The sequence below is a fragment of the Chiloscyllium plagiosum genome, unplaced genomic scaffold, assembly GCF_037043375.1.
Source record: "Chiloscyllium plagiosum isolate Xiang-an unplaced genomic scaffold, Cpla_swu_hap1 HiC_scaffold_8, whole genome shotgun sequence".
NCBI classification, from domain to species: Eukaryota; Metazoa; Chordata; class Chondrichthyes; order Orectolobiformes; family Hemiscylliidae; genus Chiloscyllium; species Chiloscyllium plagiosum.
The window spans coordinates 34,306,602-34,331,662 of record NW_028270146.1 but is presented as its reverse complement, the minus strand read 5'-3'; the positions used below and the strand labels follow the sequence as shown (position 1 = coordinate 34,331,662).

The window sequence follows — 25,061 nt, the reverse complement described above, 5'->3', positions numbered from 1 at the left end:
CAGGAATTGGATACTGATTGTGGATGATCAGCCATGATCATAATGAATGGTGGTGCTGGCTCCAAGGGCCGAATGGCCTACTCCTGCACTTATTGTCTATTGTCTAACTCTACACTGGTTGCAGTCATACCTAGAACAAAGGAAAGTGGTTGAGGTTGTTGAATGTTAATCATCTCAGCTCCAGGACACCTGTGCTGGAGTTTCTCAATATAGCATCTGGTCCCAACCATCTTCAGCTGCTTCATCAAAGACCTCCCTTCCTCATAAGCTCAGAAGTAAGGATTTTCGCTGATGATTGCACAATGTTTACAACCATTCTCGACTCCTCAGGTATTGGAGTAGTCTGTGTCCAAATGCAACAATATCTGGACAATATCCAGGGTTGGGCTGACAAATAGCAAGTAACATTTGTGGCACACAAATGCCAGGTTCTGACTATCACCAACAAGAGACAATCTAACCACCAATGTTATCACCACTGAATCCCCCACTGTCAACATCCTGGGGGCTATAATTGACCAGAAACTTAACTAGACTTACTACATAAGCACAAGAGCAGGTCAGAGGCTAGGTATACTGCCTGGAGTAACTCACCTCTGACTTCTCAAAGCCTGTCCATCATCTACAAGGCACACGTCAGGAGTGTAATGGAATACTCCCCACTTGTCTGGATGGGTGCAGCCCCAACAACACTCAAGTAGCTTGATACCATCCAGGACAAAGTAGCCACTTGATTGGCACGACATCCACAAATATCCACTCCCTCCACAAATGACTCTCAGTAGCAGCAGTGTGTACTATCTATAAGATGCATTGCAGAAATTTACCAAAGATCCTCAGACAGCACCTTCCAAACCCACAACCAGTTTCAATTGTAAGGAGAAGGGCTGCAGATACATGCGAACACCATCATCTTCAAGTTCCCCTCCAAGCCATTCACCATCCTGACTTGGAAATATACCACCATTCCTTCACAGTCACTGGGTCAAAATCCTGGAATTCCCTTCCTAATGCCATTGTGTGTCAACCCATAACAGATGGTTTGCAGCAGTTCAAGAAGGTAGTTCAGGACCACCACCTCAATGGCAACTAGGAATGGGCAACAAACGCTGGCCAGCCAGTGACACCCACATCCCTCAAAATGAATTTTAAAAATACAGCAGAGTGAGTACCCTCCATGGATTGTAGCTGTTCAAGAAGGAAGTTCACAAACTACCTTCCCAAAAGTAATAAGAGATTGGCAATAAATGCTGGCCCAGCTAACAAAGCCACATTCCTGACAAGAATTTGTGGGCGGCACGGTGGCACAGTGGTTAGCACTGCTGCCTCGCAGCGCCAGAGACCCGGGTTCAATTCCCGACTCAGGCGACTGACTGTGTGGAGTTTGCACGTTCTCCCCGTGTCTGCGTGGGTTTCCTCCGGGGGCTCCGGTTTCCTCCCACAGTCCAAAGATGTGCAAGTCAGGTGAATTGGCCATGCTAAATTGCCCGTAGTGTTAGGTAAAGGGGTAAATGTAGCGGTATGGGTGGGTTACGCTTCGGCGGGTCGGTGTGGACTTGTTGGGCCGAAGGGCCTGTTTCCACACTGTAAGTAGTCTAATCTAGTCTAGTCTAATCTAATATTAAAACAAAACTGTTCTTAAATTGACATGCTGAGTTCCTGATTTTGACATGGCCATTCAGGGAATCTGGTATACTTTGGAGAATGTTTCACCACAAAGTGAAGAGATGAGGATAAATAGAAGTCAAGTCAACCAGCATTGCTGTCTTGTCCTTCTGCATGGGCAGCTTCAGATTCTGGGAGGAGAACATCTGCCAAATTTCCTCCAAAAAAAAAACAAATGAGCACCATACGTGAAAGGACTGAAACAAACTAAAATGTGAATAAACACAAAATTTGCAAATAGCAATTTAGATAGGATATCAACATCTTATCTAAAATGAGTTTGTCCTTTCAAGTAGTAATGCAATTTACAGCAATGACTTGTATTCATGTTTTATTGAACAATGCTTAAATATTATTGCAAGTAGTGGACCACACCATATGAAAACTCCATCCTCAGATAGAGATATACAGGCTTAGAACTAGTATTGCAAAGTTTAGTTTTTCCCCCAGTGAGTATCTCCCATAGTCTCATAATGAAGAAGTGATATATCTCATTATTAAAGCAATTGCATATCAGCACCCTTTGGATTTGAATTGATGACCACAATACTGTGAAATGAATTGCAAGAGTCACAACCTGGTCACTGCTATTTGACAGATTTAATTTTCATGTATTAATTCTGTGACATGAAAAAGAGCTGCAAGGTTAGCACAATTACTTAACTGCTCTCTTTCCTTGCAGTTTATCTATGATGAGAAAATTGAATGGTAAGTATTATGAATCAATAATAATCATGAAAAATTATCTCTTGTTAATGTGAATATAAATTATTGGCAACTTACTGTATTACTGATAATCTTTCAATGTGGCTGTTAAGTTTCCTATCCTAGGCACTATTAAATGTCATGTTGATATCTATGTCTTGCGACAAAAAGTTAATTGTATCCTTTTAAGTAATGTACGCAGATGATGAAGTGGTTTGTTATTCAAATGCACTGTGCAGTGGACTAATAGAACATGAGTGTTTGACCTAGCATGCTAAGCTTTGAACCCTTGGCAGGCATCCAGACATTAATGCCAACAATGGTCAGGTGCGTTTCCATGGAGACTCAATGGTGATTCACCCCAGCTGCTCGTAAGCAGCTCCTAGCATCTGATTACAGAGCAACACTCACAGAAAGCTTGAACAAATCTGACTGCTTCCTTTTTTGCCAAACTTTCCTAAATATTTTGTGCTTCCATGCCATTGATCTTAATCCTCAGTCTCCGATTTCTGGCATTCACAAAGTAAGAATGGAAAGGAGAAGGAGCAGAAGCCGGTCGTATAACTACAAAAAACATTCTTGACCATTTCAGAAGAAGGCTGAGTAGCTTCCCACGGCTTCAAGAAGACACACAGCAGGGTGGCGCAGTGGGAGTGTGCTGGACCCATAGCCTAGAGGCCAATGGATTGAAACCATCCTCTGCAATTTCCATAAAAATGGGCAGCACGTGCGATAGGGTTAGGGTTAGGGTTAGGCTCAGTGGTTAGCACTGCTGCCTCAGTGCTAGAGACCTGGCTTCAATTCCACCCTTGGGCAACTATCTGTGTGGAGTTTGCATGTTGTCCCCATTTCTGCTGGATGCCCTGGTTTTCTCCCACAGTCCAAAGATGTGAAAGTTAGATAGATTGGCCATACTAAATTGCCCATAATGTTCAGGGATTTATAGGCTAGATGCATTAACCGTGGGAAATGCAGTGTTACAGGGGCTCATTGGGCTGAAGGGCCTGTTTCTGCACTGTAGTGATCCTGTACATAATGTTACTTTAACTGGTGCATTCACTTAAACTCAACCTGTAGATTGCTGATAACTGAGCTGCATTATGGTTTTAAATGTATTGTTCTTGCTCTAACTACAAACTAGTGACAATCTTTTTATCTCTTTGAGGTGGGAAGGCCTTCTCCTGATCATAATGTATGCAGGCTATATACTCGTGATGAAGTAAGTTTTTAAATTTGTTTTAGAAACTTGCTCATAAGTATGCAATGATGCTGGATAAAGGTGAATTTTCCTAATTTCAATATTTCTGATTTATATCTAAAATGAAAAGCCTGAAATATAATATATTTTGAACAATTTAATGCCACATTTTTGCTCTTTTAGATGTGCCACCTAACCCCACTAGTCTTCCACATTATCTTTGTTAAGTCAGGAATTCAGAGCATAACTCATTAAAAGCAACAACCCAAATTGATAAGGCCATAAGCAATGTAAACAAAGTGCTGGGGTTAATTTTTCAAATGTATTTTTATGCATTCATGGATTATGAACCACACAGGCAAGGACAGCATTTTATTCCCACTGATAATAGCTTGAGAAGGTGCAATTCAGCTACTGCCTTGAACAACTGCAACTTTTATATCCACACTGTTGTCAGGGATGCGTATCCAAGATTTTAACCTGGTGCTAATTCATGGCTCATGATATAATCCCTAATCAAGATAGTGTGTTACTTTGAGGGGGTTGGGCAAGGGGAGACTTTGCAGGTGATACATAGTTGCTACCCTGGACCTTTGAGGTGCTCCGATGTGAAATGAATTGTTGCAGGATACTCGGAGATAATACCTGCTATGTACTGGCGCTGAAGGAAGTGATTGTTGAAGGTAGTAGATGGGGTGCCAATCAAAGTCGAGCTTCTTGAGTGTTCTTGCAGGTGCACCCATTTGGGTAGAATTCCATCACATTCCTGACCTGTGCCTTGTAGATAGTGGAGAAGCTTAAGGAGGTCAGGAGGTGGGTCACCTACCTTGGCAAGTTTCCAGAGTTAACAACTTTGTTAATCTTTCCAAATCTTTTTCAGTTTCATACTTCAAGTCCAACATGACTCTTCTTTGGTATTGGACTCAAATTGTTAACTCTGTTTTCCGTCTCTCCACAAATGCTGCCAGACCTGCTGAGTTTCTTCAGCACTTTCTGTTTTTACTTTGGGTCAAGAGGAGTTGAGCTGAACTTCCTAATTCCATCCTATGTCGTTGCACATAATCCTTCTTAGGTCCATGCACTGCTGCCCCTTGATCATTACTTTGTAGCTCCTACTCAAGTCAGTTCTTCATATCTCACCAGACATTAGTTCAGAAACTGACAGGCCTTCCCGAAAGCACAAGACAATGTGAAAACATTCTTCAAAACTTAGACTAAAATCTGTATTTTTAGGTGATAAAACCTGCACTGTAACTCTATAGTTTATGGGCTGTCTTATGCCACCTAGGGAAACCAAACAATCAATAATCATATTCTCACAGATAAACCAACAGATACATAATCTTTTCTATAGCTGGTGTTGGGACTACCCAATTTATGTTTCATATTTTCCAGTCATTGCTACCTTTTTATTGGAAAATGTACAGAGTACTTTTCAAACACACAATCAGCTACTCCATCTTTTCAGTCTTACTGATTTTAAAGTTGAGAGAGGAGAGAATGAGTTTTGATCAGAAGTATGTGTTCAGTTTATTGGATATGTGTGAGAAATTACAAGGGAAAATTGGTGTAGCTTGTGAGTTTGCCTCCAGCATAGTGTTTTTTTTCCTGATATTATCTCCCATAACATAAGAAACTGGGTTAAAAATCACACAACACCAGGTTATAGTCCAACAGGTTTAATTGGAAGCACACTAGCTTTCGGAGCGACGCTCCTTCATCAGGTGAGCGTCGCTCCGAAAGCTAGTGTGCTTCCAATTAAACCTGTTGGACTATAACCTGGTGTTGTGTGATTTTTAACTTTGTACACCCCAGTCCAACACCGGCATCTCCAAATCATAAGAAACTGGGCGTGACTATCATAATATTGAAGCCCGCAACATTTAAAACAACTAAGTATGATGTACAAACAACACATTCCTCAGACACATACATATCTAGGTTTATAATAAGCAATCACATTACACTCAAGAAACATGCTTCTAGGAAAGTGCCACGTTACAAGTGGTCAGAGGAAAGATGGAGTGAGTGGTCTTTATACCCTCAGGTTACATGTTGTAACGCAGTAATGATATCATGAGCCCTGTTTCTTAAAAGTAGATCTATGTATTGACCATGAGACGGAACACACCTTTGGTTTAATTAGCAAAATAGTCGACTTGGCATTATTTTATTTCATGTCCTTGTGAAATTGTCAGTTGGAGACCCCTTAAGTCCAATCCTTTTTGTTATTAAGGGGCTCTCTTGGCCTCACAAATGGGTATTATCTCTCTGTATCCCAGATTAATCTTATAATCGTTTATATTAGCTCTGATTTCAAACTAATCTCAGAATTGATATTGAGCTTTGGGTCAAATGTTAAAACACACTTAATCTATCATGTTTTTGGTCTCTTCTCTTAATATCTTCCTTGGTAAGTCACTAATTGGTTCCTTACTCCTCTATGAACAGTTTTGACTTTGATTTCTGCACTAAAGGCATTTTATAAATGTAAGAGTTGCTGCTGGTATTTACAGTAGTAAATACCAATTCCTGAAGAAGGGCTTATGCCCGAAACGTCGATTCTCCTGTTCCTTGGATGCTGCCTGACCTGCTGTGCTTTTCCAGCAACACATTTTCAGCTCTGATCTCCAGCATCTGCAGTCCTCACTTTCTCCTCGAAGATTTACAGTAGTAACCACCTGCAGTTATACTATAGTCAAGAAGCACAAAATGGGTTGAAAATTCATATATCTTGTATTGAATGTACTGCACATGTAAATTTCATTTTGGCAACTCCTGCCATTTGGAAGTTGTTCCTGCTCTGGGTTTGGGGAAGGGCGGAGCAAGGTGCACTGACAGCTGTTTCTGGAAAAGCCCATAAGATGTGCTACCTTGAGGAGTGTGTACCAGAGGCAGCAGAATCAGTGCTATTCTGGCATTACACTGCCCCACTGGCTGACATGATACCAATTACCCAATTTTAGACCATGCAGGTCCAATGAACACATGTATATCTCACTCAATATCGACCAGGGACTCAGCTACAAGAGAGGCACTAGTTTTACTTGAAAGACCAAGTACACGATTTGCAAGTAAGATGATTGTTAAGAACATCTGCTTTTGTGAAAGTATCTGGAAGTAGTGGAGAGAGGGTTGGAGCAGTTCTCATGAGTTAAAGGATTTAGAAAGGAGTGTTTCACAAGAGGTGAAATGATCTTAAACACAAGAAGCACAGAACAACATTGACTAACAGATCAAATGAAGAATTGAGTAGAATTTTGGTAGGACAGGGGCTAGTTCATTGTCTCTGGTTCTGCAGCAGGTTTAGGCAATACAGCAAAGGTAATGGAGAAGACACGTACTATCCAGTGTGTTACAGAAAGGGCAAGATGGGAGGATGGTTCCTGCTTTTATTCCCACCTCTCAACTAGATGCGTTCTTAACAAAGAAGTCTTTTAATCCTTTAGTTGCTATGACTTTCAAAAGCAGACGCAAAACAGGCTTTCTCATAGTGTGAAATTATAATAAAGAACAGCCATTTATTTGCTCAACTTCCTGAAAGTAATTACAATAGTATCCACTCCCTCATTCAGACAAGACGCATACAGAGACACAGACACACACAGCAAAAGAAACAATTACAAAAGATTTAAAATGTACTTAAGCTTGTTAAAGTCCAAGTGACCAAGTTTACTATCACCAAGACAGGCATATAACATGCTGTAGTCCTGAGGACTCTCTCTTGTTTTATTCGGACAGTGGAAGTTAGGAGTTTCTGGTGAGGAACTCACTGGGGCTCACTCCATGCTTCTAGCTTTGCTCTGCTCAAAGGTTGTATTGAGCCTCTTGTAGTGAAGTATAATCTCTGTACATTTTCTGCCCTAACCACTCTCAGGGCTTCCTCCAAACAGTTTTCAACATGGAGGAGCATTGATCCATCACTGGGTGTAGGCAGTAATCAGCAGGAGGTTTCCTTGCCAATGTGGTTAGATTAGATTAGATTACTTACAGTGTGGAAACAGGCCCTTTGGCCCAACAAGTCCACACCGACCGTCCGAAGAGCAACCCACCCAAGACCCATTCCCCTACATTTACCCCTTCACCTAACACTACGGGCAATTTAGCATGGCCAGTTCACCTAACCTGCACATCTTTGGACTGTGGGAAGAAACCGGAGCACCCGGAGGAAACCCACGCAGACACGGGGAGAATGTGCAAACTCCACACAGACAGTTGCCTGAGGCGGGAATTGAACCCAGGTCTCTGGCGCTGTGAGGCAGCAGTGCTAACCACTGTGCCACCGTGCCTCCCTTAATGTGATGTCATAATATTTTAAGGGCTCTGCATTTATAATGCAGAAAAACAGATTTTGCATCAATTTCTAAATCCTTCCATTGCATGCCAAAGGCATGTGGTGAGTACAGGAGAGATTCATGGTCAACCACATAGAGTCATACAGCACAGAAACAGACCCTTCGTTCCAACCAGTCCATGCCAACTTCTGGATCAGTGGTGCTGGAAGAGCACAGCAATCCCAAACTAAAATGGTGCCATCTGCCTGTACTTGACCAACATCCCTCCAAACATGTCTTATTCATGCACTTTTCCAAACTTCTTTTAAATGTTGTAACCATACCCACATGTACCACTTGCTCAAGAAGTTCATTCCATAGACGAACCACTCTCTATGTAAAAATGGTTGCCTGTCATATCTTTTTAAAATCTTTCTCCTGTTACTTTCCGAATCTTCCCCACTACTCTTGAACTCCCCACCCTGCAGGAAAAAACCTTTGCTACACTCCTCACAATTTTATAAACCCCTCAACCTCCTATGCTCCAGTAAAAAAAACTCAGCCTATCCAGCCTCTCCTTATAACTCAAACCCTATTTTACTGGCAACATCCTACTCAATCTTTTCTGACCTCTCTCCAGCTTAATAATATCCTTCCTATAACAGGGTGACCAGCATTGGACACAGTACTCCAGAAGAGGCCTCACCAATGTCCTGTACAAGCACAACATGACGTCCAAACTCCAATATTCAAAGGTCTGAGCAATGAAGGCAAGCGTACTAAACATGTCTTCATAAATACCCTGTCAACATGTGATGCAAGCTTCGAAAAAATTATGTACCAGATACCCAAGTTCTCTCTGCTCTTCTCCAACATTACCCAAGGCCCTATTTTTAATTGTAAAAGTTCTGCCCTTGTTAGTTTTACTGAAATGCAAAATCTCGCATTTATCCAAATTCAACTATGTCTGCCACTCCTCAGCAAATTGACCCAATTAATAAAAATCTCTTTACAATCTTAGATAACCTTCTTCATTTTGGTGTCTTTCCAAACTTACGAACCATGCCTTCTATATTCTCCTCTAAATCATTGAGTTAAATGACAAACAACATTGAGTCATAGAGTCATAGAGATGTACAGCACAAAAACAGACCCTCCAGTCCAACTCATCCATACTGACCAGATATCCTAACCTAATCTAGTCCCACCTCCCAGCACTTGACCCGTATCACTCTAAAGCCTTCCCAGACATATACCCATGCCTTTTAAATGCTATAAATGTACCAGCCTCTTTCACTTTGTCTGGCTGCTCATTCCATACACACGCCACCCTCTGTATGGAAGGTTGCCCCTTAGGTCTCTTTTATATCTTTCCCCTCTCACCCTAAACCTATGCCCTCTAGTTCTGGACTTCCCCTCCCCAGGGAAAAGACTTTGTCTATTTATCCTATCCATGCCCCTCATGGTTTTATAAACCTCTATAAGGTAACCCCTCAGCCTCCAATGCTCCAGGGAAAACAGCCCCAGCCTATTCAGCCTCTCCCTATAGCTGAAATCATCCAACCCTGGCAACATCCTTGTAAATCTTTTCTGAACCCTTTCAAGTTTCACAATATCCTTCCAATAGGAGGGAGACCAGAATTGCACCCAGTATTCCAACAGTGGCCTAACCAATGTCCTGTACATCTGCAACATGGCCTCCCAACTCCTATACTCAATGCTCTGACCAATAAAGGAAAGCATACCAAATGCCTTTTTTATAAGAGTATCTAGCTGCGACTCTACTTTCAAGGAGCTATGAACCTGCACTCTAAGGTTTCTTTGTTCAGCAACACTCCCCGGGACCTTACTATTAAGTGTATAAGCCCTGCTAAGATTTGCTTTCCCAAAATGCAGCACCTCACATTTATCTCAATTAAACTCCATCTGGTACTCCACAGCCCATTGGCCCATCTGGTCAAGATCCTGTTGTAATCTGAGGTAACCTTCTTCGCTGTCCACTGCACCTCCAATTTTGGTGTCATCTGCAAACTTACTAACTGTACCTCCTTTGTTCACATCCAAATCATTTATATAAATGACAAAAAGCAGTGGACCCAGTACCGATCCTTGTGGCACACCCATGGTCACAGGGCTCCAGGCTGAAAAGCAACCCTCCACCACAACTCTATGTCTTCTACCTTTGAGCCAGTTCTGTATCCAAATGGCTAGTTCTCTCTGTATTCCATGAGATCTAACCTTGCTAACCAGTCTTGTCGAGCACCTTGCTGAAGTCCATATAGATCATGTCAACTGCTCTGCCCTCATCAATCCTCTTGTTGCTTCCTCAAAAAATTCAATCAAGTTTGTATCTCAGCAAGAGGCCCAGCAATCACTTCCGTAGCTTCTCACAGAGTTCTAGGGTACACCTGATCAGGTCCTGGGGATTTGTCCACTTTTATGGATTTCAAGACATCCAGCAGTTCCTCCTCTGTAATATGGACATTTTTCAAGATGTCACCGTCTATTTCTCTACAGTCTATATCTTCCATGTCCTTTTCCACAGTAAATACTGCTGCAAAATACTCGTTTAGTATCTCTCCCACCTCCTGTGGCTCCACAAATAGGCCATCTTGCTGTTCTTTGAGGGGTCCTATTCTCTCCCTAGTTGCCCTTTTGTCCTTAATGTATTTGTAAAAACTGTTTGGATTCTCCTTAACCCTATTTGCCAAAGCTATTTCATGTCCCCCTTTCACCCTCCTGATTTCTCTCGAATCTTCTCCTACTGCCTTTAGACTCTTCTAAGGAATTTATTCGATCTATCCTGTCTATACATGACATACACTTCCTTCTTTTTCTTAACTAAACCCTCAATCTCTTTTGTCATCCAGCATTCCCTACACCTACCAGCCTTTCCTTTCATCCTAACAGGAATATACTGTCTCTGGATTCTTGTTATCTCATTTTTTAAGGTTTCCCATTTTCCAGCCATCCCTTTACCTGTGAACATCTGCCCCAATCATGCCTCATGCTGTCAAAATTAGCCTTCCTCCAATTTCGAACGAGAGAATGTTAGAACCTCTACCATCACTATTGTTGGCTCCATACTACAAGATGCCTCTAAAAGTCTGTGTTGCCACAGCGACTCCTGAGTGAACTGTAACATATTACCACGTACACAGCAATCATATTTATGATATTGACATTGAAGCATGACATTTGTATCATCATTGCAAGAATTTAATCTGTTCTGGGCTACGAGAAAATAACATCACTCTGTATATTAAAGACGTAAATATTGCTCAATTGTAAAGTATTTGTGACCTTCAAGTAAATTGGAGCGGCATGGTGGCTCACTGGTTAGCACTGCTGCTTCACAGCACCAGGGACCTGGGTTTCATTCCTGCCTCAGGCAACTGTCTGTTTGGAGTTTGCACATTTCCCTGTGTCTATGTGGGTTTCCTCTGGGTGCTCTGGTTTCCTCCCACAATCTAAAGATGTGCAGGTTATGGGCGGCACGTTGGCACAGTGGTTAGCACTGCTGCCTCACAGCGCCAGAGACCCGGGTTCAATTCCCACCTCAGGCAACTGACTGTGTGGAGTTTGCACATTCTCCCCGTGTCTGCGTGGGTTTCCTCCGGGTGCTCCGGTTTCCTCCCACAGTCCAAAAATGTGCAGGCCAAGTGAATTGGCCATGCTAAATTGCCCGTAGTGTTAGGTAAAAGGGGCAAATGTAGGGGTATGGGTGGGTTGCGCTTCAGCGGGTCGGTGTGGACTTGTTGGGCCGAAGGGCCTGTTTCCACACTGTAAGTAATCTAATCTAATCTAATCTAAAAGGTTAGTTGAATTGGCCATGCTAAATTGCCCTAGTGTTAGGTGCATTGGTCAGGGGTAAATATAGGCAATGGGTCTGGATGGGTTACTATTCGCAGGGTTTGTGTGGACTTGATGGGCTGAAGGGCCTCCATACTGTAGGGAATGTAATCTAATCTAAAGTCCAGAAGGATTTTATCAAGATTTTGATTGGACTAATGCAGTATTAAGCTAGTGCAAGCTCACTTCAACCTACAGTACCTTTGTACCAGTTTGTTAATTTGCAGCTGGGTCTTATTGTGTGGTCAGAGTGACATCGTTCACTAAAGAATTGCAGTTTTTGTTTTAATTGGGCTTTCTGTCCCGAGTAGCAATAATGCAATAGATAATAGATTATTAGTCTTACAAGGACTCAGGTTCATATGAAGTGGAAAGGTGCAAGGCTTTTGAAATCCACTTGTATTGTCCTCAAAACATATTCCAGGGTAACCCTTTTACATTTTCTATAAAATAAGCTTTATCAACAAACATTCAATGTTGCTGGAAATGTCCTAGATTTTTACACATGGCAACAGCATCAATAGTTTTCTGATGTACCTTTGTCCTCGAAATAGAAATAATTGAATTTCACAGTTATTTCCAGTCAGTTTCAGGAAATAATGATATATTGTAATCATATCTAAGATGGATTCCTGACTCAACACGGAAGGCTTCTTTTAAATTCAAAGGCATAAACTTTAAAATTTCAACATAGCCACACTTTTAGGACCTACAGAAAGCAATAACAAAGTACAAAGATTATTTTAATCCAGCTACCTGGCTTCCAGTGGGCAAGTAGGAGAGTTGATATAGCCTTGGCCACATGCACACATTGCATCTGCAGCACTGTAGTTTGCTGCCATTTTACCCTGGTGAGGTCACCTGCCCAATGCTGGCTTCCTCATTGATATAATCAGGTCTCAATGATGAAATCAGGATCCAGCTACAATTTTTGTCTGATTGGAAAAAGGGAGAGAGTTACCTGCCAGAACACCTCTGCTTTAGGTTAAGAGATTAATAAAAATTTTACTTTTTCTTTCTCTATTGTCATTGTGCATCCAAAAAGAACAAGGGCTTCTCACAGTCAATTCAAAAGCCAATACAGACTCCTGCTGAACAGCTATACAATCAATCCTGCTACATGCCTGATGCAATGGAAATTGAATATTAAAGTAAGGTAGTGTGTCAGTTATGCAGAACAGTGGTGAGACCACATCTGGAATACTGTGTACAGTATTAAACAGTATTACAATATTGAATACAGTATTACCTTATTAAAGGAAGGATGTAAATACATTGAAAGCAGTTCAGAGAAGTTTTGCCAAACAAATCAAGGCTTACGGAGCAAGCGAACGTGAGGAATGTTGGATAAGCCATGATACTATTGAATACCAGAGCAGGATTGAGGGATCGACTGACCCACTCCTGTTCCTATTTCTTATGGACATCCGAATCCTTGAATCTGGTAGGTGGCTTTATGAGGAATGGTTGGACGAAAGAGAATTTAGAAACATAAGACGCAATTTGATTGAAACATAAAAGATCCTGAGGGGTCTTGAGGAGTTGGATGTGGAGAGTATGTTTTCTCATTTAGGAGATGAAGAATTAGGGGCTATTGTTTAAAAATGAGGGGTCGGCCATTTAAGATAGAGGTGACATGATTTATTTTTCTCTTAGTCTTTGATTTTCTCTTTCTGAAAGGTTGATAGAAGCAGAATGAAATAACACTTCAGAGGCCGACATCCCACACCATTTACCCTTGATATATAAATGCACAGTTCTTTGACAATTGCGCTGCCTCTCACTGAGAGGCCCAATGTTCCTGACAGTCATTCTTTTATGTCAGCCAGGGCTCCCTGATTGGACCAGATTAACAGCCCCAATCAGGAAGCTCATATTCTATGATGTCCAGCTGGCTGAACTTGTTATAACCACTACACAGAGTCCTTGACACAGGTCTCGAAATGTTAGCTTGCTCTCTCTCCATGGATGTTGTCTGACCCGCTGTGATCTCTGGCATTTGTTGTTTTCAACACAGTGTCCTTGGATATTTTTAAGGCAGAGGTAGATGGACTCTTGTTGAACAATGGAGCGAAAGGTTATTGAGGATAGGTGGGAATGGGATTTTAATGTTACAATCCAATCATATTTGATCTTCATAAATAGCACAGCAGGCTCATGGGGCCGAATAACCTACTCCTCCTTGATTGTATGGTTCAAATGCCTGTCGGCCATCGGTACATCACAACACATACTTACCTCCTGGGTGGTATAAGTGTAGAATAGGAGGAGAGATTGAAATGAAGCCATGGAGTTAAAATATCTTGGGCTTCATATTTGTTGCACCAGATTAATGTTTACCTGTTTTAAACAAGGTGCCCTCACTGGGTTCCACAAGCCACTTTTACCTGAGATCTGATTGGTGCATTCCTCTGCAGGTCAAAGCTGCTGGAAATTGGTTTGAGGGCAGGAAGCAGACCAGTAAGTTAGATTTTAAAGGTTTCATTTTAAGTTTCTTTGAGGCTAAGAGGACTCATCTGATCCCTTTAAGGAAATAGTTCTTGTTCAGCAGTCTTGGATATTTCCCTCCCTTCCTCCATCTTACCTACTGAGCCACCCCAATCTACTTGCCTTATGTGGGGGACTATTCAGAAGGGTCAAAAGCAGCAGTCGATGAGCCATCCAAATTTATCTGATGTATTTAGATTTCCCATTGATATCCTCTGAAGAACACTAATATCCAATCTTTACAAAACTACAAATTGTTACAGGAGAACACTAGTCTGTACATACATACTTAATACTTGCAGAACAAACCAAAAATGGAAAATTGTTGATTGTATTGTGGAGTGAAGATCCTGTCATTCCTCCCAACGGATAACTCCTGAACTGCCTTGACAGGCAAAATAATAAGACGCGTTTTACAATAGTTTTCAAATACATGCTGGCAGCAGAACTGTTGATTACAAGTTGAGAAATTTATCCCAGAGGTAATTATACTTACCATGAATAAGTATACACCGGGGTTATGTTTAAAAATGATTTTGTTTGCAAATGGGAATAACTGCAATGATAATGAGGTCTGCTTCTTCATTTAATATTTACTTTCAGGTTCAACAGCAAGATACAGGATTGTTTTGTGAGCAAGTTAACAAAGAATGCTTCAAATGGCAATGTGATCGGCAATGAACTGGAGGATGGTAATGTTGCCTATCCTAAAGTTTGTGATGACCCATTACTCCCATTGTTAACTCAAGGTAAGGCTAACCAGACAGAGATTGGCCAGTACAAATGTTCAAATCTTCCCTTAATATAAAATGTTTCAATCTGGCTATTTAGATGAAATCCACCCGATAATGCACATACAAACAGATGCCTACTTATTCTATGGTTTCACCAACAATTATCATGCATTTTTATCAAATGGTATTCATTTTCATTGTAAAATATTTTATTGATAAGGCAAAATTTCTTTTATACAGTTGATTTTTAAGATTAGAAACTCATTACAATGGAAAAAAAACAATAATCAATTATTTATAAAATGTTTTGTGGTAATGCCAATGTACAGTTTTAATCAAATGTTTCATGTTTAACATTCTTTTTTGTAATGCAGCTGGGAGCAGTAGCCTTCCTATGGGAGACTCTGTTGAGAAGCTGAAAGCTGTAATGATGCTACTTTTTAATTCTGAAGATCTCCTCTGTTGCCTGCCTGTTGGTAGAAGGCGTTGGTTACATCTTTCATCAGTGTCCTTTTCCTTCTTCTACTGACAGCATGACCTGTTCGCATACAATGTGGTAACCCAGCTTGAATTAAGATAAATCTGTATGTCTTGTCCATCCTGTGCTTCCTAATACTCAGGAGCTGCTGTACAATATTCTCCAGGTGATGTTGTTTCTTCCCTGATCCACATCCAACCACTGCCCACCCCCCCCAACCCCAAGAGAGTTATTCCCAAAGAAAAGTTAACTAAATTCCTAATTCTATTCCGTGCTCACTTTATAACAAAAGCAAAAACCATTCTGTGTGCAAATTTATCAAGAAACAAATTGGGCGGCATGGTGGCACAGTGGTTAGCACTGCTGCCTCACAGCGCCAGAGACCCGGGTTCAATTCCCGCCTCAGGCGACCGACTGTGTGGAGTTTGCACATTCTCCCCGTGTCTGCGTGGGTTTCCTCCGGGTGCTCTGGTTTCCTCCCACAGTCCAAAAATGTGCATCTTAGGTGAATTGGCCATGCTAAATTGCCTGTAGTGTTAGGTGCAGGGGTAAATGTAGGGGAATGGGTCTGGGTGGGTGCGCTTCAGCGGGTCGGTGTGGACTTGTTGGGCTGAAGGGCCTGTTTCCACACTGTAAGTAATCTAATCAAATCCTGTCCAAAAGTTGTACTATCACGTGGAGTCTGTTTTCGAAGATAGCCTTGTAAGGGTTATTAAAGATATGGCTAACTGATTCAACAATCTCATCACATCATGGTGCAAAGTTAATATAAATAAATAGTGAGAAGCCTCTTTGCTATTGGTTCAACCTGTCCCTTGAGTAGAAGATATCTTCAGACTCCAATCCCATCCTTGCCTCTGAACATAAAACATTGCTCAAACGGTCTTGTTTTAAATAATACTAGATATTGTCTGATCATTTCACAGCAGAATTAAAGCAGACAAATCTGACTGAAATCATCAGCCTTCCTTATTCCCTCCACTCGCAACTGAACTTCCATTTGTTACAAATAAAGGTGTTGTCCCCTTTAAAAGTGTTTATGCTAATTATACAAAAAGGTGTACACAATACAGTGCACTGCTTTAATTTTAAATAATTTTAAATCATTCTTCCATAGTTAAGCAGTGTTCATTGCCACCTGAGGGTTCATTTAATTACTTGCTGAATGCCATTAATATCTTCAAACCATTCTCCACCTACTTCACTCACTTGCCAGAGTTCTGTCTGTTTAGTCTTACTGTGGTTCCTATTTCACAAAATCTTTTGTAACAACCTTTTTAATATGCCTGCCTTCTCTTGAATGTTTAATGCCTGCATTCCTTAGTTATTAATAATGGCTGCGGTAAATACCGATTAACATTAATCCCTCTTCATTCATTAAAACGGGCTCAGCCTGATAACATAGCTTGTCTAACGACAGTAGCAATATATAAAAGACTTAAGTTATTCCTGTATTTTATGCACAGTCTCTCCTGAGAGTTTTTACATTGTTATCTGTGAACTTAGAGCAGTACTTCAGAGCTGTCAGATGCCATTAGGGTTTTTGTAGAATTTTGGGAGTTTTGGTAACAGATCTATGCATTGTTTGGAATATATTAATGAGCTGTACAGGAATAAAACAGTAACACATGGAAATGCTAAGCATTACCAATTCTCTCTGAGAAGCAAATAACTAAATTATATAGAAAAGTAGGAAAATAGTTAACAATTAGCAATCAAGATAAAGATTCAGTTTAACTTAAATCATTCGGCACTTGGAAATACCCCTGGGCAACGTTGTAAAATTACATTGCGGGCAAGGGAATTACTAAAGGCAACAGAGAACATTGATGAAAAAATCCAAACCATGTTGTACTTTTAAGCTAAGAGGAAATCTCCTTGTGCCACAATCTGTATTGGAACTCTGGCAATAGAGTATTTCCAACTTGTTCAAAGAGTCAGGGATTAAACAATTGGGGCAAGATTTTGGGTCAGGGTCCTGTTGTCAGAGTTGCATGTGGGTTTTCCAGTGCCAGGAGCTCTCGCCAAACACAGGATTTTGGTGGAGTTGGCCAATTAATGGTCAAACAGTGCACTTGCTATTCAAATCTTGAAGCTGGACTGCCAATAGGACACCACCCAGCACAAAAGAAACTACATGGCTCATGGACAGATACAGTGCCAGCAAACTGGCAAGTCACCAGATGGCATGAAATTATGCACCTGCCCTCAGTTCACACCCCTACATCAGGGTGAGTACCCTGTCCAAAGTTCTGCTGCTTTTCAAACTCAGCTTCCAGTGGTTTTCGGACAAGTAACAGGTGTTCCCTCTGAGCGGGGAAAGAGACATGATTCACCTCACAAGTTTTCCCTTTTGGCTAGCATCAAGCATTATTAATACAGAAGCCTTTGGAGAAAACCATGGCTCCACTGCTTCAGTGTTCCCAACAAAAAGAATTTAGCATGGAAATGTACACGTATTGCAGTGGATGTTTTCTTTTTAATTTCATCCTTTCCCTTGATCCTGTCAGGACAGCTGTGGTATATGCCTGAGTGTAAGCACAAGTAACATGAGAGATTCTCAAGTCCTCACAAAATGGTTGTCATCATTTGGGGAACTGACTGATTGTGAATATGAATTAAGTCCAGTCCTTTATTTAATGCACGACTGAATGGAATTTTTTGTAAGCAAACTTGTATCCTGGTATCTGACAGATAGTTTCTCCGATATAGCATATGGATATTGAAACTAATTGCAGCATCTACACTGTTACTCCTTACAGTATAGACTGGGGATTGAATTTGAGGAATTCCTGATGTACCTCATTATAGCATATATTTTTCACCCAAGAATTTTGATTGAAAGAATTTTTATTACAAGGAAATTTGTCAAGGTTAAGTATGATGAGTGAATGGGTATCTTTTAAGTATACATTTGCCTTGCCTAAAACTTTCTTTAAATGTCAAACTACATTTAAATAAAATCCTGAAATAAGACCTCTGTAAAGTTAAGCATTTTATGGTGGGCTTTGAACTTTCAGAGATTTACTTTCAATCTACTTACATGCAATACTTAGTTCAATCTGCCAATGGTGTGGACAAGGAAGTCTGCGTAGCTGAGAAATGTGAAAACATCGAAAATGGAAATGTCCCTCTGGATAAAACTACAAAAGAAGGCAGCCCTGAGAGTGAAAAGGACCCTGAATTTACATCTCCATTTTCTCTACCAGGTAAACATACTTTGTACTTTGAAATATATTGCATTAGTACATAATTAGTTCTGAGGAGTGGTCACCAGACTTGAAATGTTAACTCTGATTTCTCTTCACAGACCTGCTGAGCTTTTCCAGCAAAATTTCTGTTTTTGCTTCTAATTTACTGCATTCACAGTATATTTAGTGCATAATTAGTAAGTTTTGAAGTCACAAGTATCTCTGATAATGAATTGGAAATATGACTGACTGAAGTGCCCTTGTTGCATGATAACCAATATTTCACAGTGTTGGGGGATGGGGTTGGTTTAGCTTGGCTGGATGGTTTGTTTTCACAAAGCAACGTGATGCCAACAGCGTGGGTTCAATTCCAATCACTGTCTGAGATTATCATGAAAGCCTCTCCTTCTCAATCTCTCGCCTTGTCAGAGGTGTATTGGCCCTCAGGTTAAATTACTATCAGTTGTCTTTTTCTCTCTAATGTGAGAACAGCCTTATGGTCTGTTAAAACTATGGCGACTTGTGACCTGGGAGTAAATATCTTGTGCCCCCTGTTGGTCAATGTGTGGCATTAAGAGTGCACAGCTCCAGGACAACACCATAGTTCAGCTACTTGCACTTACCTTAAGACATAAGCCTGGAATTTCTGCCAAAGTGTGCCAGGCATTTTTCACCATGACTCACATTTCTGATGATGGGCTTATGCTCGAAATGTCGATTTTCCTGCTCCTCGGATGATATCTGACCGGCTGTGCTTTTCCAGCGCCATACTTTTTGACTCTATTCATGGATTGTCTGCCAATCTAAATCATTGGATTGGGCAGTATTTCTGTAATTTTTCCTGGATTCCTATGGTTTCCTTACAATTTTACGATAAACAATGAACATCTTGTGAAAATTGATGGCAAATTTTTCCAGTGGTCGAGTTTCTCTGAAGGTGCAGAGTTACTAGAGGATGTGCCAGTGCAATGAGATGTAAACTAACTCCACAAGTAAGGCCGAGTAGATACTTAATTGATGTTACAAGGTAGTTGAACGTGGGACTTTTCTTAAATCTTCCATACAGGATAACAGTACATTCTTTCGGTTACTCCATCTGATTCAATCCTGTTGTTGACATCCCTCCAGCTGGGAGCCATTTATTGTGTTCCAAACATATAAAGATAGCAGCAGGAAAAGATGTTGTGGTTCTGTTCATCGAGCTGGGAATTTGTATTGCAGACATTTCGTCTCCTGTCTAGGTGACATCTTTAGTGCTTGGGAGCCTCATTTGAAGCACTTCTGTGATGGTTCCTCCGACATTTATAGTGGTTTGTCTCTGCCGCCTCCGGTTGTCAGTTCCAGCTGTCTGCTGCAGTGGCTGGTGTATTGGGTCTAGGTCGATGTGTTTGTTGATAGAATCTGTGGATGAGTGCCATGCCTTTAGGAACTCCCTGGCTGTTCTGTTTGGCTTGTCCTATAATAGTAGTGTTGTCCCAGTCGAACTCATGTTGCTTGTCATCTGCGTGTGTGGCTACTAAGGATATCTGTTCATGTCATTTCGTGGCTAGTTGGTGTTCATGGATATGGATCGTTAGCTGTCTTCCTGTTTGTCCTTTGTAGGGTTTTGTGCAGTCCTTGCATGGTACTGTGTTGGTTATTCTCTGTATCAAATACAATTTTTCTGAGTTTTGATTTTGCCTTTTGGTTATTTGATGCTGTGCATCTTTGTCCTACTCTTGAAGTTTAACTTAAAATAATTCTCCAAATTTAATTCTTCCAATAAGCTGAGCAATTGTGTCAATATCAACAAGATGGTTTGTCCAGTGAATGGGCTAGGCTTTGTTCCTGGCCTACTTTGGCACAGTGGGTGGATTCTTCGGGCATTGGGGTCTTGCCTGCTGACTGAGGACCCCTGCTTCCTTCTTTACATGATGGTTCACTGTGTCATAAGCCAATCAGACAGTGACAAGGTTAGCAGCATGCTTTACCCTGGATGTCAAGGACCCCAAGGCTGAAGTCTTGCCCTTGTCACCTGCCAGTCAATTAGAGGGAGACTGTGGGAATGCAGGAAAAGCTGGAATCCCAGGATGACAGAGTGATCCAGGCTCACAGGGGAATTAATGTGAGGGAGGGGCTAGATTGCAGCATGGTGATGGAGGGGAGAGGGTCTAATGAGGGTCTGTAATAAGGGCAGAGCTATGGCTGTCAGTGCCCCAGCCCTTTTGTGGTAGCGAGATCCTCAATCAGGCACTGAGTGCCTTGCTCCCCCTTCGCCCTATCATATTAGTAGCAGCTGTGCATGCCGCATGGTAACAAGCCCAGTGGTTTTGGAATGATGTCCTTCAAAGGTCATAAACTGGCCACTAAAGACCTCAAGTGGCAGCTAGGCAGAGATATCAATGATAGCCTTTTGCACTGAGACCTTAATTCCGATGGAGTCAGGTACGCACCATCCCAGCTAACTAAATGCCCTTCCCACCTCCAATCTTGCCAATGGTGACAGCAGAGGATACCACCTTATATGATCACTGCATGCCCAAACTGAGAAGCCAGAGGAGTAATGGAACTTGGAGCTTTGGAATCATCAGCAACTGGACAAGAGCCTCTGCTGCTGATTATAACTTCACATGCAGCTCTTGCCCAGCAAAGGCATCAGGTCAGGCCACTACATGAGCTTATCGGGTATGTTCCAGAGTGGCTGGTATTACGGGACTGTCTATGACCCAATGGAGGTGAAAAAACATTCCTGCAGGTTCCAGCTTCAGAAGAATGTTCTTGTTCATTTCTATTGAATGTGCATTTCTTTTAAAGCAGTTAAATAAATCAGCATAAGCCAGACCATCATTTCACTCACTAGTAGGCAGTTACATTCTTGCTGAGTCTGTCAACAGTTGCTCGGCTCTGATTTACATATACGAAATATGTAACATCTGGCTACAACATGGTGTCCAGCCAGCTATGACACTTAAAGAAGAGGCTTGATGAATTTACCACTCGGACAAGCATCTGCTCAGTTTGGATGCAGCCATTCTGACTGCTAAGGTGGTCTGCTTGCTGCTCATTTTCTCCCTAATAAAAAGTTGTAATATATGTCTCAGAAGACTGAACTTATGAATACAGCTAGCACATTAATATCTCCTAACTTATCAGCTGTCAAAAGTAGTCACAGTACTCAGAATGCAACCTGAATCAGCACACTAAATCGTGAAATCATAACTTCTTTTATTCTGCAATTTTAACGATGCAATTCAATCTTGTACTGGTGACAGCAAAGAAGGCTGAGGGGGGCATGACTGAGGTGTATAAGATTGGGGATATGCATCGGGTAAGTGGGGGGAAGCTGTTCACTTGGTTAAGGGGTCAATCACAAGAACATAGTTTTAGGGTAAGAGGTAGCAGAGTTGGAGGGGATTTAACAAAAAAATTCATTTTCACTCAGTAGGTGGTGGGAATCTCAGATGCACAGTTTGGGAAGGTACCTTACAATCTTTAAAATAAATTTCACTGAGCATTTGAAATATCATAACATTCAAGGATACAAGACAAGTGCGGGAGATCAGGGTTAGTGCACTTTTAATGGTTATATCAGTGCAGATTTGATGGGCTGAAGGACTTTTTCTGTGCTTTTCGACTCTGTGGTGAATACTGCTGAATATTAGACTGCGTATTAATTAGTAGTTTACGTAGGACTCCTGCATTTCTTTCACCCATCATTAATCACTTCAGGACTATTTATATGGTAAATGTAATATTTATTTTTCCTTGCATTAAATGGTGATATGGATATACTTCCTCTGATGAGGGGGAGGGTGGAGTGGGCAGTCAGACCAGGCTGCTTTTGTATTCCTCCTATCAGCCTGAATATAAAGGCAAAGCCCCCTCTTTGAGAGTCATGCTGGTAGCAAGCTGTTTCTTCAGCGTCACTTAGAGTCATAGTCATAGAGATGTACAGCATGGAAACAGACCCTTTGGTCCAACTCATTCATGCTAACCAGATATCCCGACCCAATCTAGTCCCACCTCCCAACATCCACCCCAAATTCCTCCTAACTCTTCCTATTCATCTCCCCATTCAGATGCCTTTTCAGTGTTGCAATTGTACCAACCTCCACCACTTCCTCTCTGTGAAAACATTACCCCTTAGGTCTCTTTTATATCTTTTCCCTCTCACCCTAAACCTATACCCTCTAGTTCTGGACTCCCCCACCCCAGGTCCCTCAAAATTTTATAAACCTCTGTAAGATCACCGCTCACGACGCTCCAGGGAATACAGCCCCAGCCTGTTCAGCCTCTCCGTATTGTTCAAATCCTCCAACCCTGGCAACATCCTTGTAAATCTTTTCTGAACACTTTCAGGTTTCACAACATCTTTCCGATAGGAAGGAGACCAGAATTGCACGCAATATTTCAAAAGTGGCCTAACCAATGTCCTTTACAGCCGCATCATGACCTCCGAACCCCTGTACTCAATACTCTGACCAATAAAGGAAAGCATACCAAACGCCTTCTTCACTATCCTATCTACCTGCAACTCCACTTTCAAGGAACAATGAACCTGCACTCCAAGGTCTCTTTGTTCAGCAACACTCCCTAGGTTCTTACCGTTAAGTGTATAAGTCCTGCTAAGATTTGCTTTCCCAAAATGTAGTACCTCGCATTTATCTAAATTAAACTCCATTTGCCACTTCTCAGCCCATTGGCCTACTTAATAACATGTAAATAGTAATCTATGGGTGTATTTCATATTCAACACAAGTAATATTAGTCATTTCCATTTAACTATATTTTGACACTTGGGGCTTTCAAATGGTTAAAATTGTGCAAAAGTTGAAACTTTGGATGATGTTTAGAGATCATTTATAACTTATTTATCAACAGAACTGTTTTAAATTGTATTATGTATCAACTCACTAATTATCAACATTTCGCAAAATTGTTACATTATGCATATACAAAGCTGGACTTCAGTATTTGAAGCTCTTAATTTGAGTATCTCTATTATATAAATATATGAATTCAGAATAAAGAAGGCCCTTCACACCTATTTTACCTTTCAGTAAGATCTTATGTGACCTCATAACTCCACATTTTGGCTGACCCTGGCACCCTTCCGGCCTTGGTTATCAAGAATCTACCTATCTTGGAGTTAAGAAGATTGAAAGATTTCTTCCACCACATCTTGAGGAAGAGACTTAGAAAGAAGAAAATCCCGATCTCTGTCTTGAACTGGACAACTTATTATTTTCAAATGGTGACTCCTAGTTCTAGATTTTCCTACAAGACAAAACATTTGCTTCACATCCACACTGACAAGGCCCCTGAGGATCTTGTCGAAATATAGACAATAGGAACAGGAAAAAATAGGCTGTTTGATCCCTCAAGTCTGCTCTACCATTCAATATGGTCATGGCTGATCATCAAGCCTAATACACTAATCCCACCCTCCCCCAAAATCCCTTGATCCCTTTAGCCATAAGAGCTATATCTATGCCCTTCTTGAAAATACAATGTTTTTTGGTCTCAACCACATTCTGTGATAACAAATTCCACAGGCTCACTACTCTCTGGGTGAAGAAATTTCTCCTCATCTCAGTCCTAAAAGGTTTACCCTTAACCTTTAAACTATCACCCCTGGTTCTGGACTCTCCCACCATTGGGAACATCCTTTCTGTATCTAACCTGTATAGAACATAGAACGTTACAGCGCAGTACAGGCCTTTCGGCCCTCAATGTTGTGCCGACCTGTGAAAATAATCTGATGCTCATCTAACCTACACCATTCCATTATTGACCAGGAGAGTCAATGTTTCTGGCATAAGCCCTTCATCAGCGACTTGTGTACAAATATTCCCCTCTCTCAATTTAAAGCCATTCAAATAACAATCTACCATCCTATTTTTACCACTTGAAGTGGATAACCTTGCAATTGTCCACTCACACAGCCTGCCCAAGTCACATTGCAACTTCTCTGCATCCTCCTCACAGCTCACCCTGCCACCTAGTTTTGCCTCATCTATGAATTGAGATATTAGCTTCAGTACTGTCATCAAAATCATTAATTTATATCATGATTTGCTGACTCTTAGTCCTGAGATCTGCAGTACCCCACTCGTCACTGCCTGCTATTCAGAAAATGACTATTTACTCCAACTCTTTGTTATATACTTCAGTCAAGTCAATTCCTATCCTTGGAAATTCTAGATAGCACAAACCCAACCTGTCTAACCTTTCCTCATAGAACAATCCCCTCATTCCAAATATTTATTTTGTAAATTTTCTTAGGACTGCTTCTAACTCATTAACTTCCATTCTTATATAAGGTGACCAATACTGTACGCAGTGGTCTCACCAAAGCTCTGTATTACTGAAGTATGACTTCCAGACTCCTCTAAGCGGGTATCACTAAGGATAACATCCTAACAGCTTTCCTAAATATAGCTGTACTTGTTTAACAATCCTTTGTGATTCAGTTCTCACTGCATCTCAGAGTTCTGC

The 25,061-nt window shown here is 41.2% G+C and overlaps 1 protein-coding gene across 3 annotated transcripts in view; it reads left to right on the top strand.

Annotated features, from left to right (window-relative positions):
• slc24a4b (solute carrier family 24 member 4b) overlaps positions 1–25,061 on the top strand; it is a 306,750-nt gene that overhangs the window by 241,247 nt on the left and 40,442 nt on the right. For 2 of the 3 annotated variants that reach the window (XM_087989693.1, XM_087989694.1), the window contains exons 8-11: positions 2,348–2,373; positions 3,536–3,589; positions 14,785–14,930; positions 18,450–18,602. In XM_087989693.1, coding sequence (XP_087845819.1) covers positions 2,348–2,373; positions 3,536–3,589; positions 14,785–14,930; positions 18,450–18,602 — 379 coding nt within the window. The remainder of the gene's footprint in view (positions 1–2,347; positions 2,374–3,535; positions 3,590–14,784; positions 14,931–18,449; positions 18,603–25,061) is intronic. The other variant, XM_043697208.2, reaches the window with a different exon arrangement.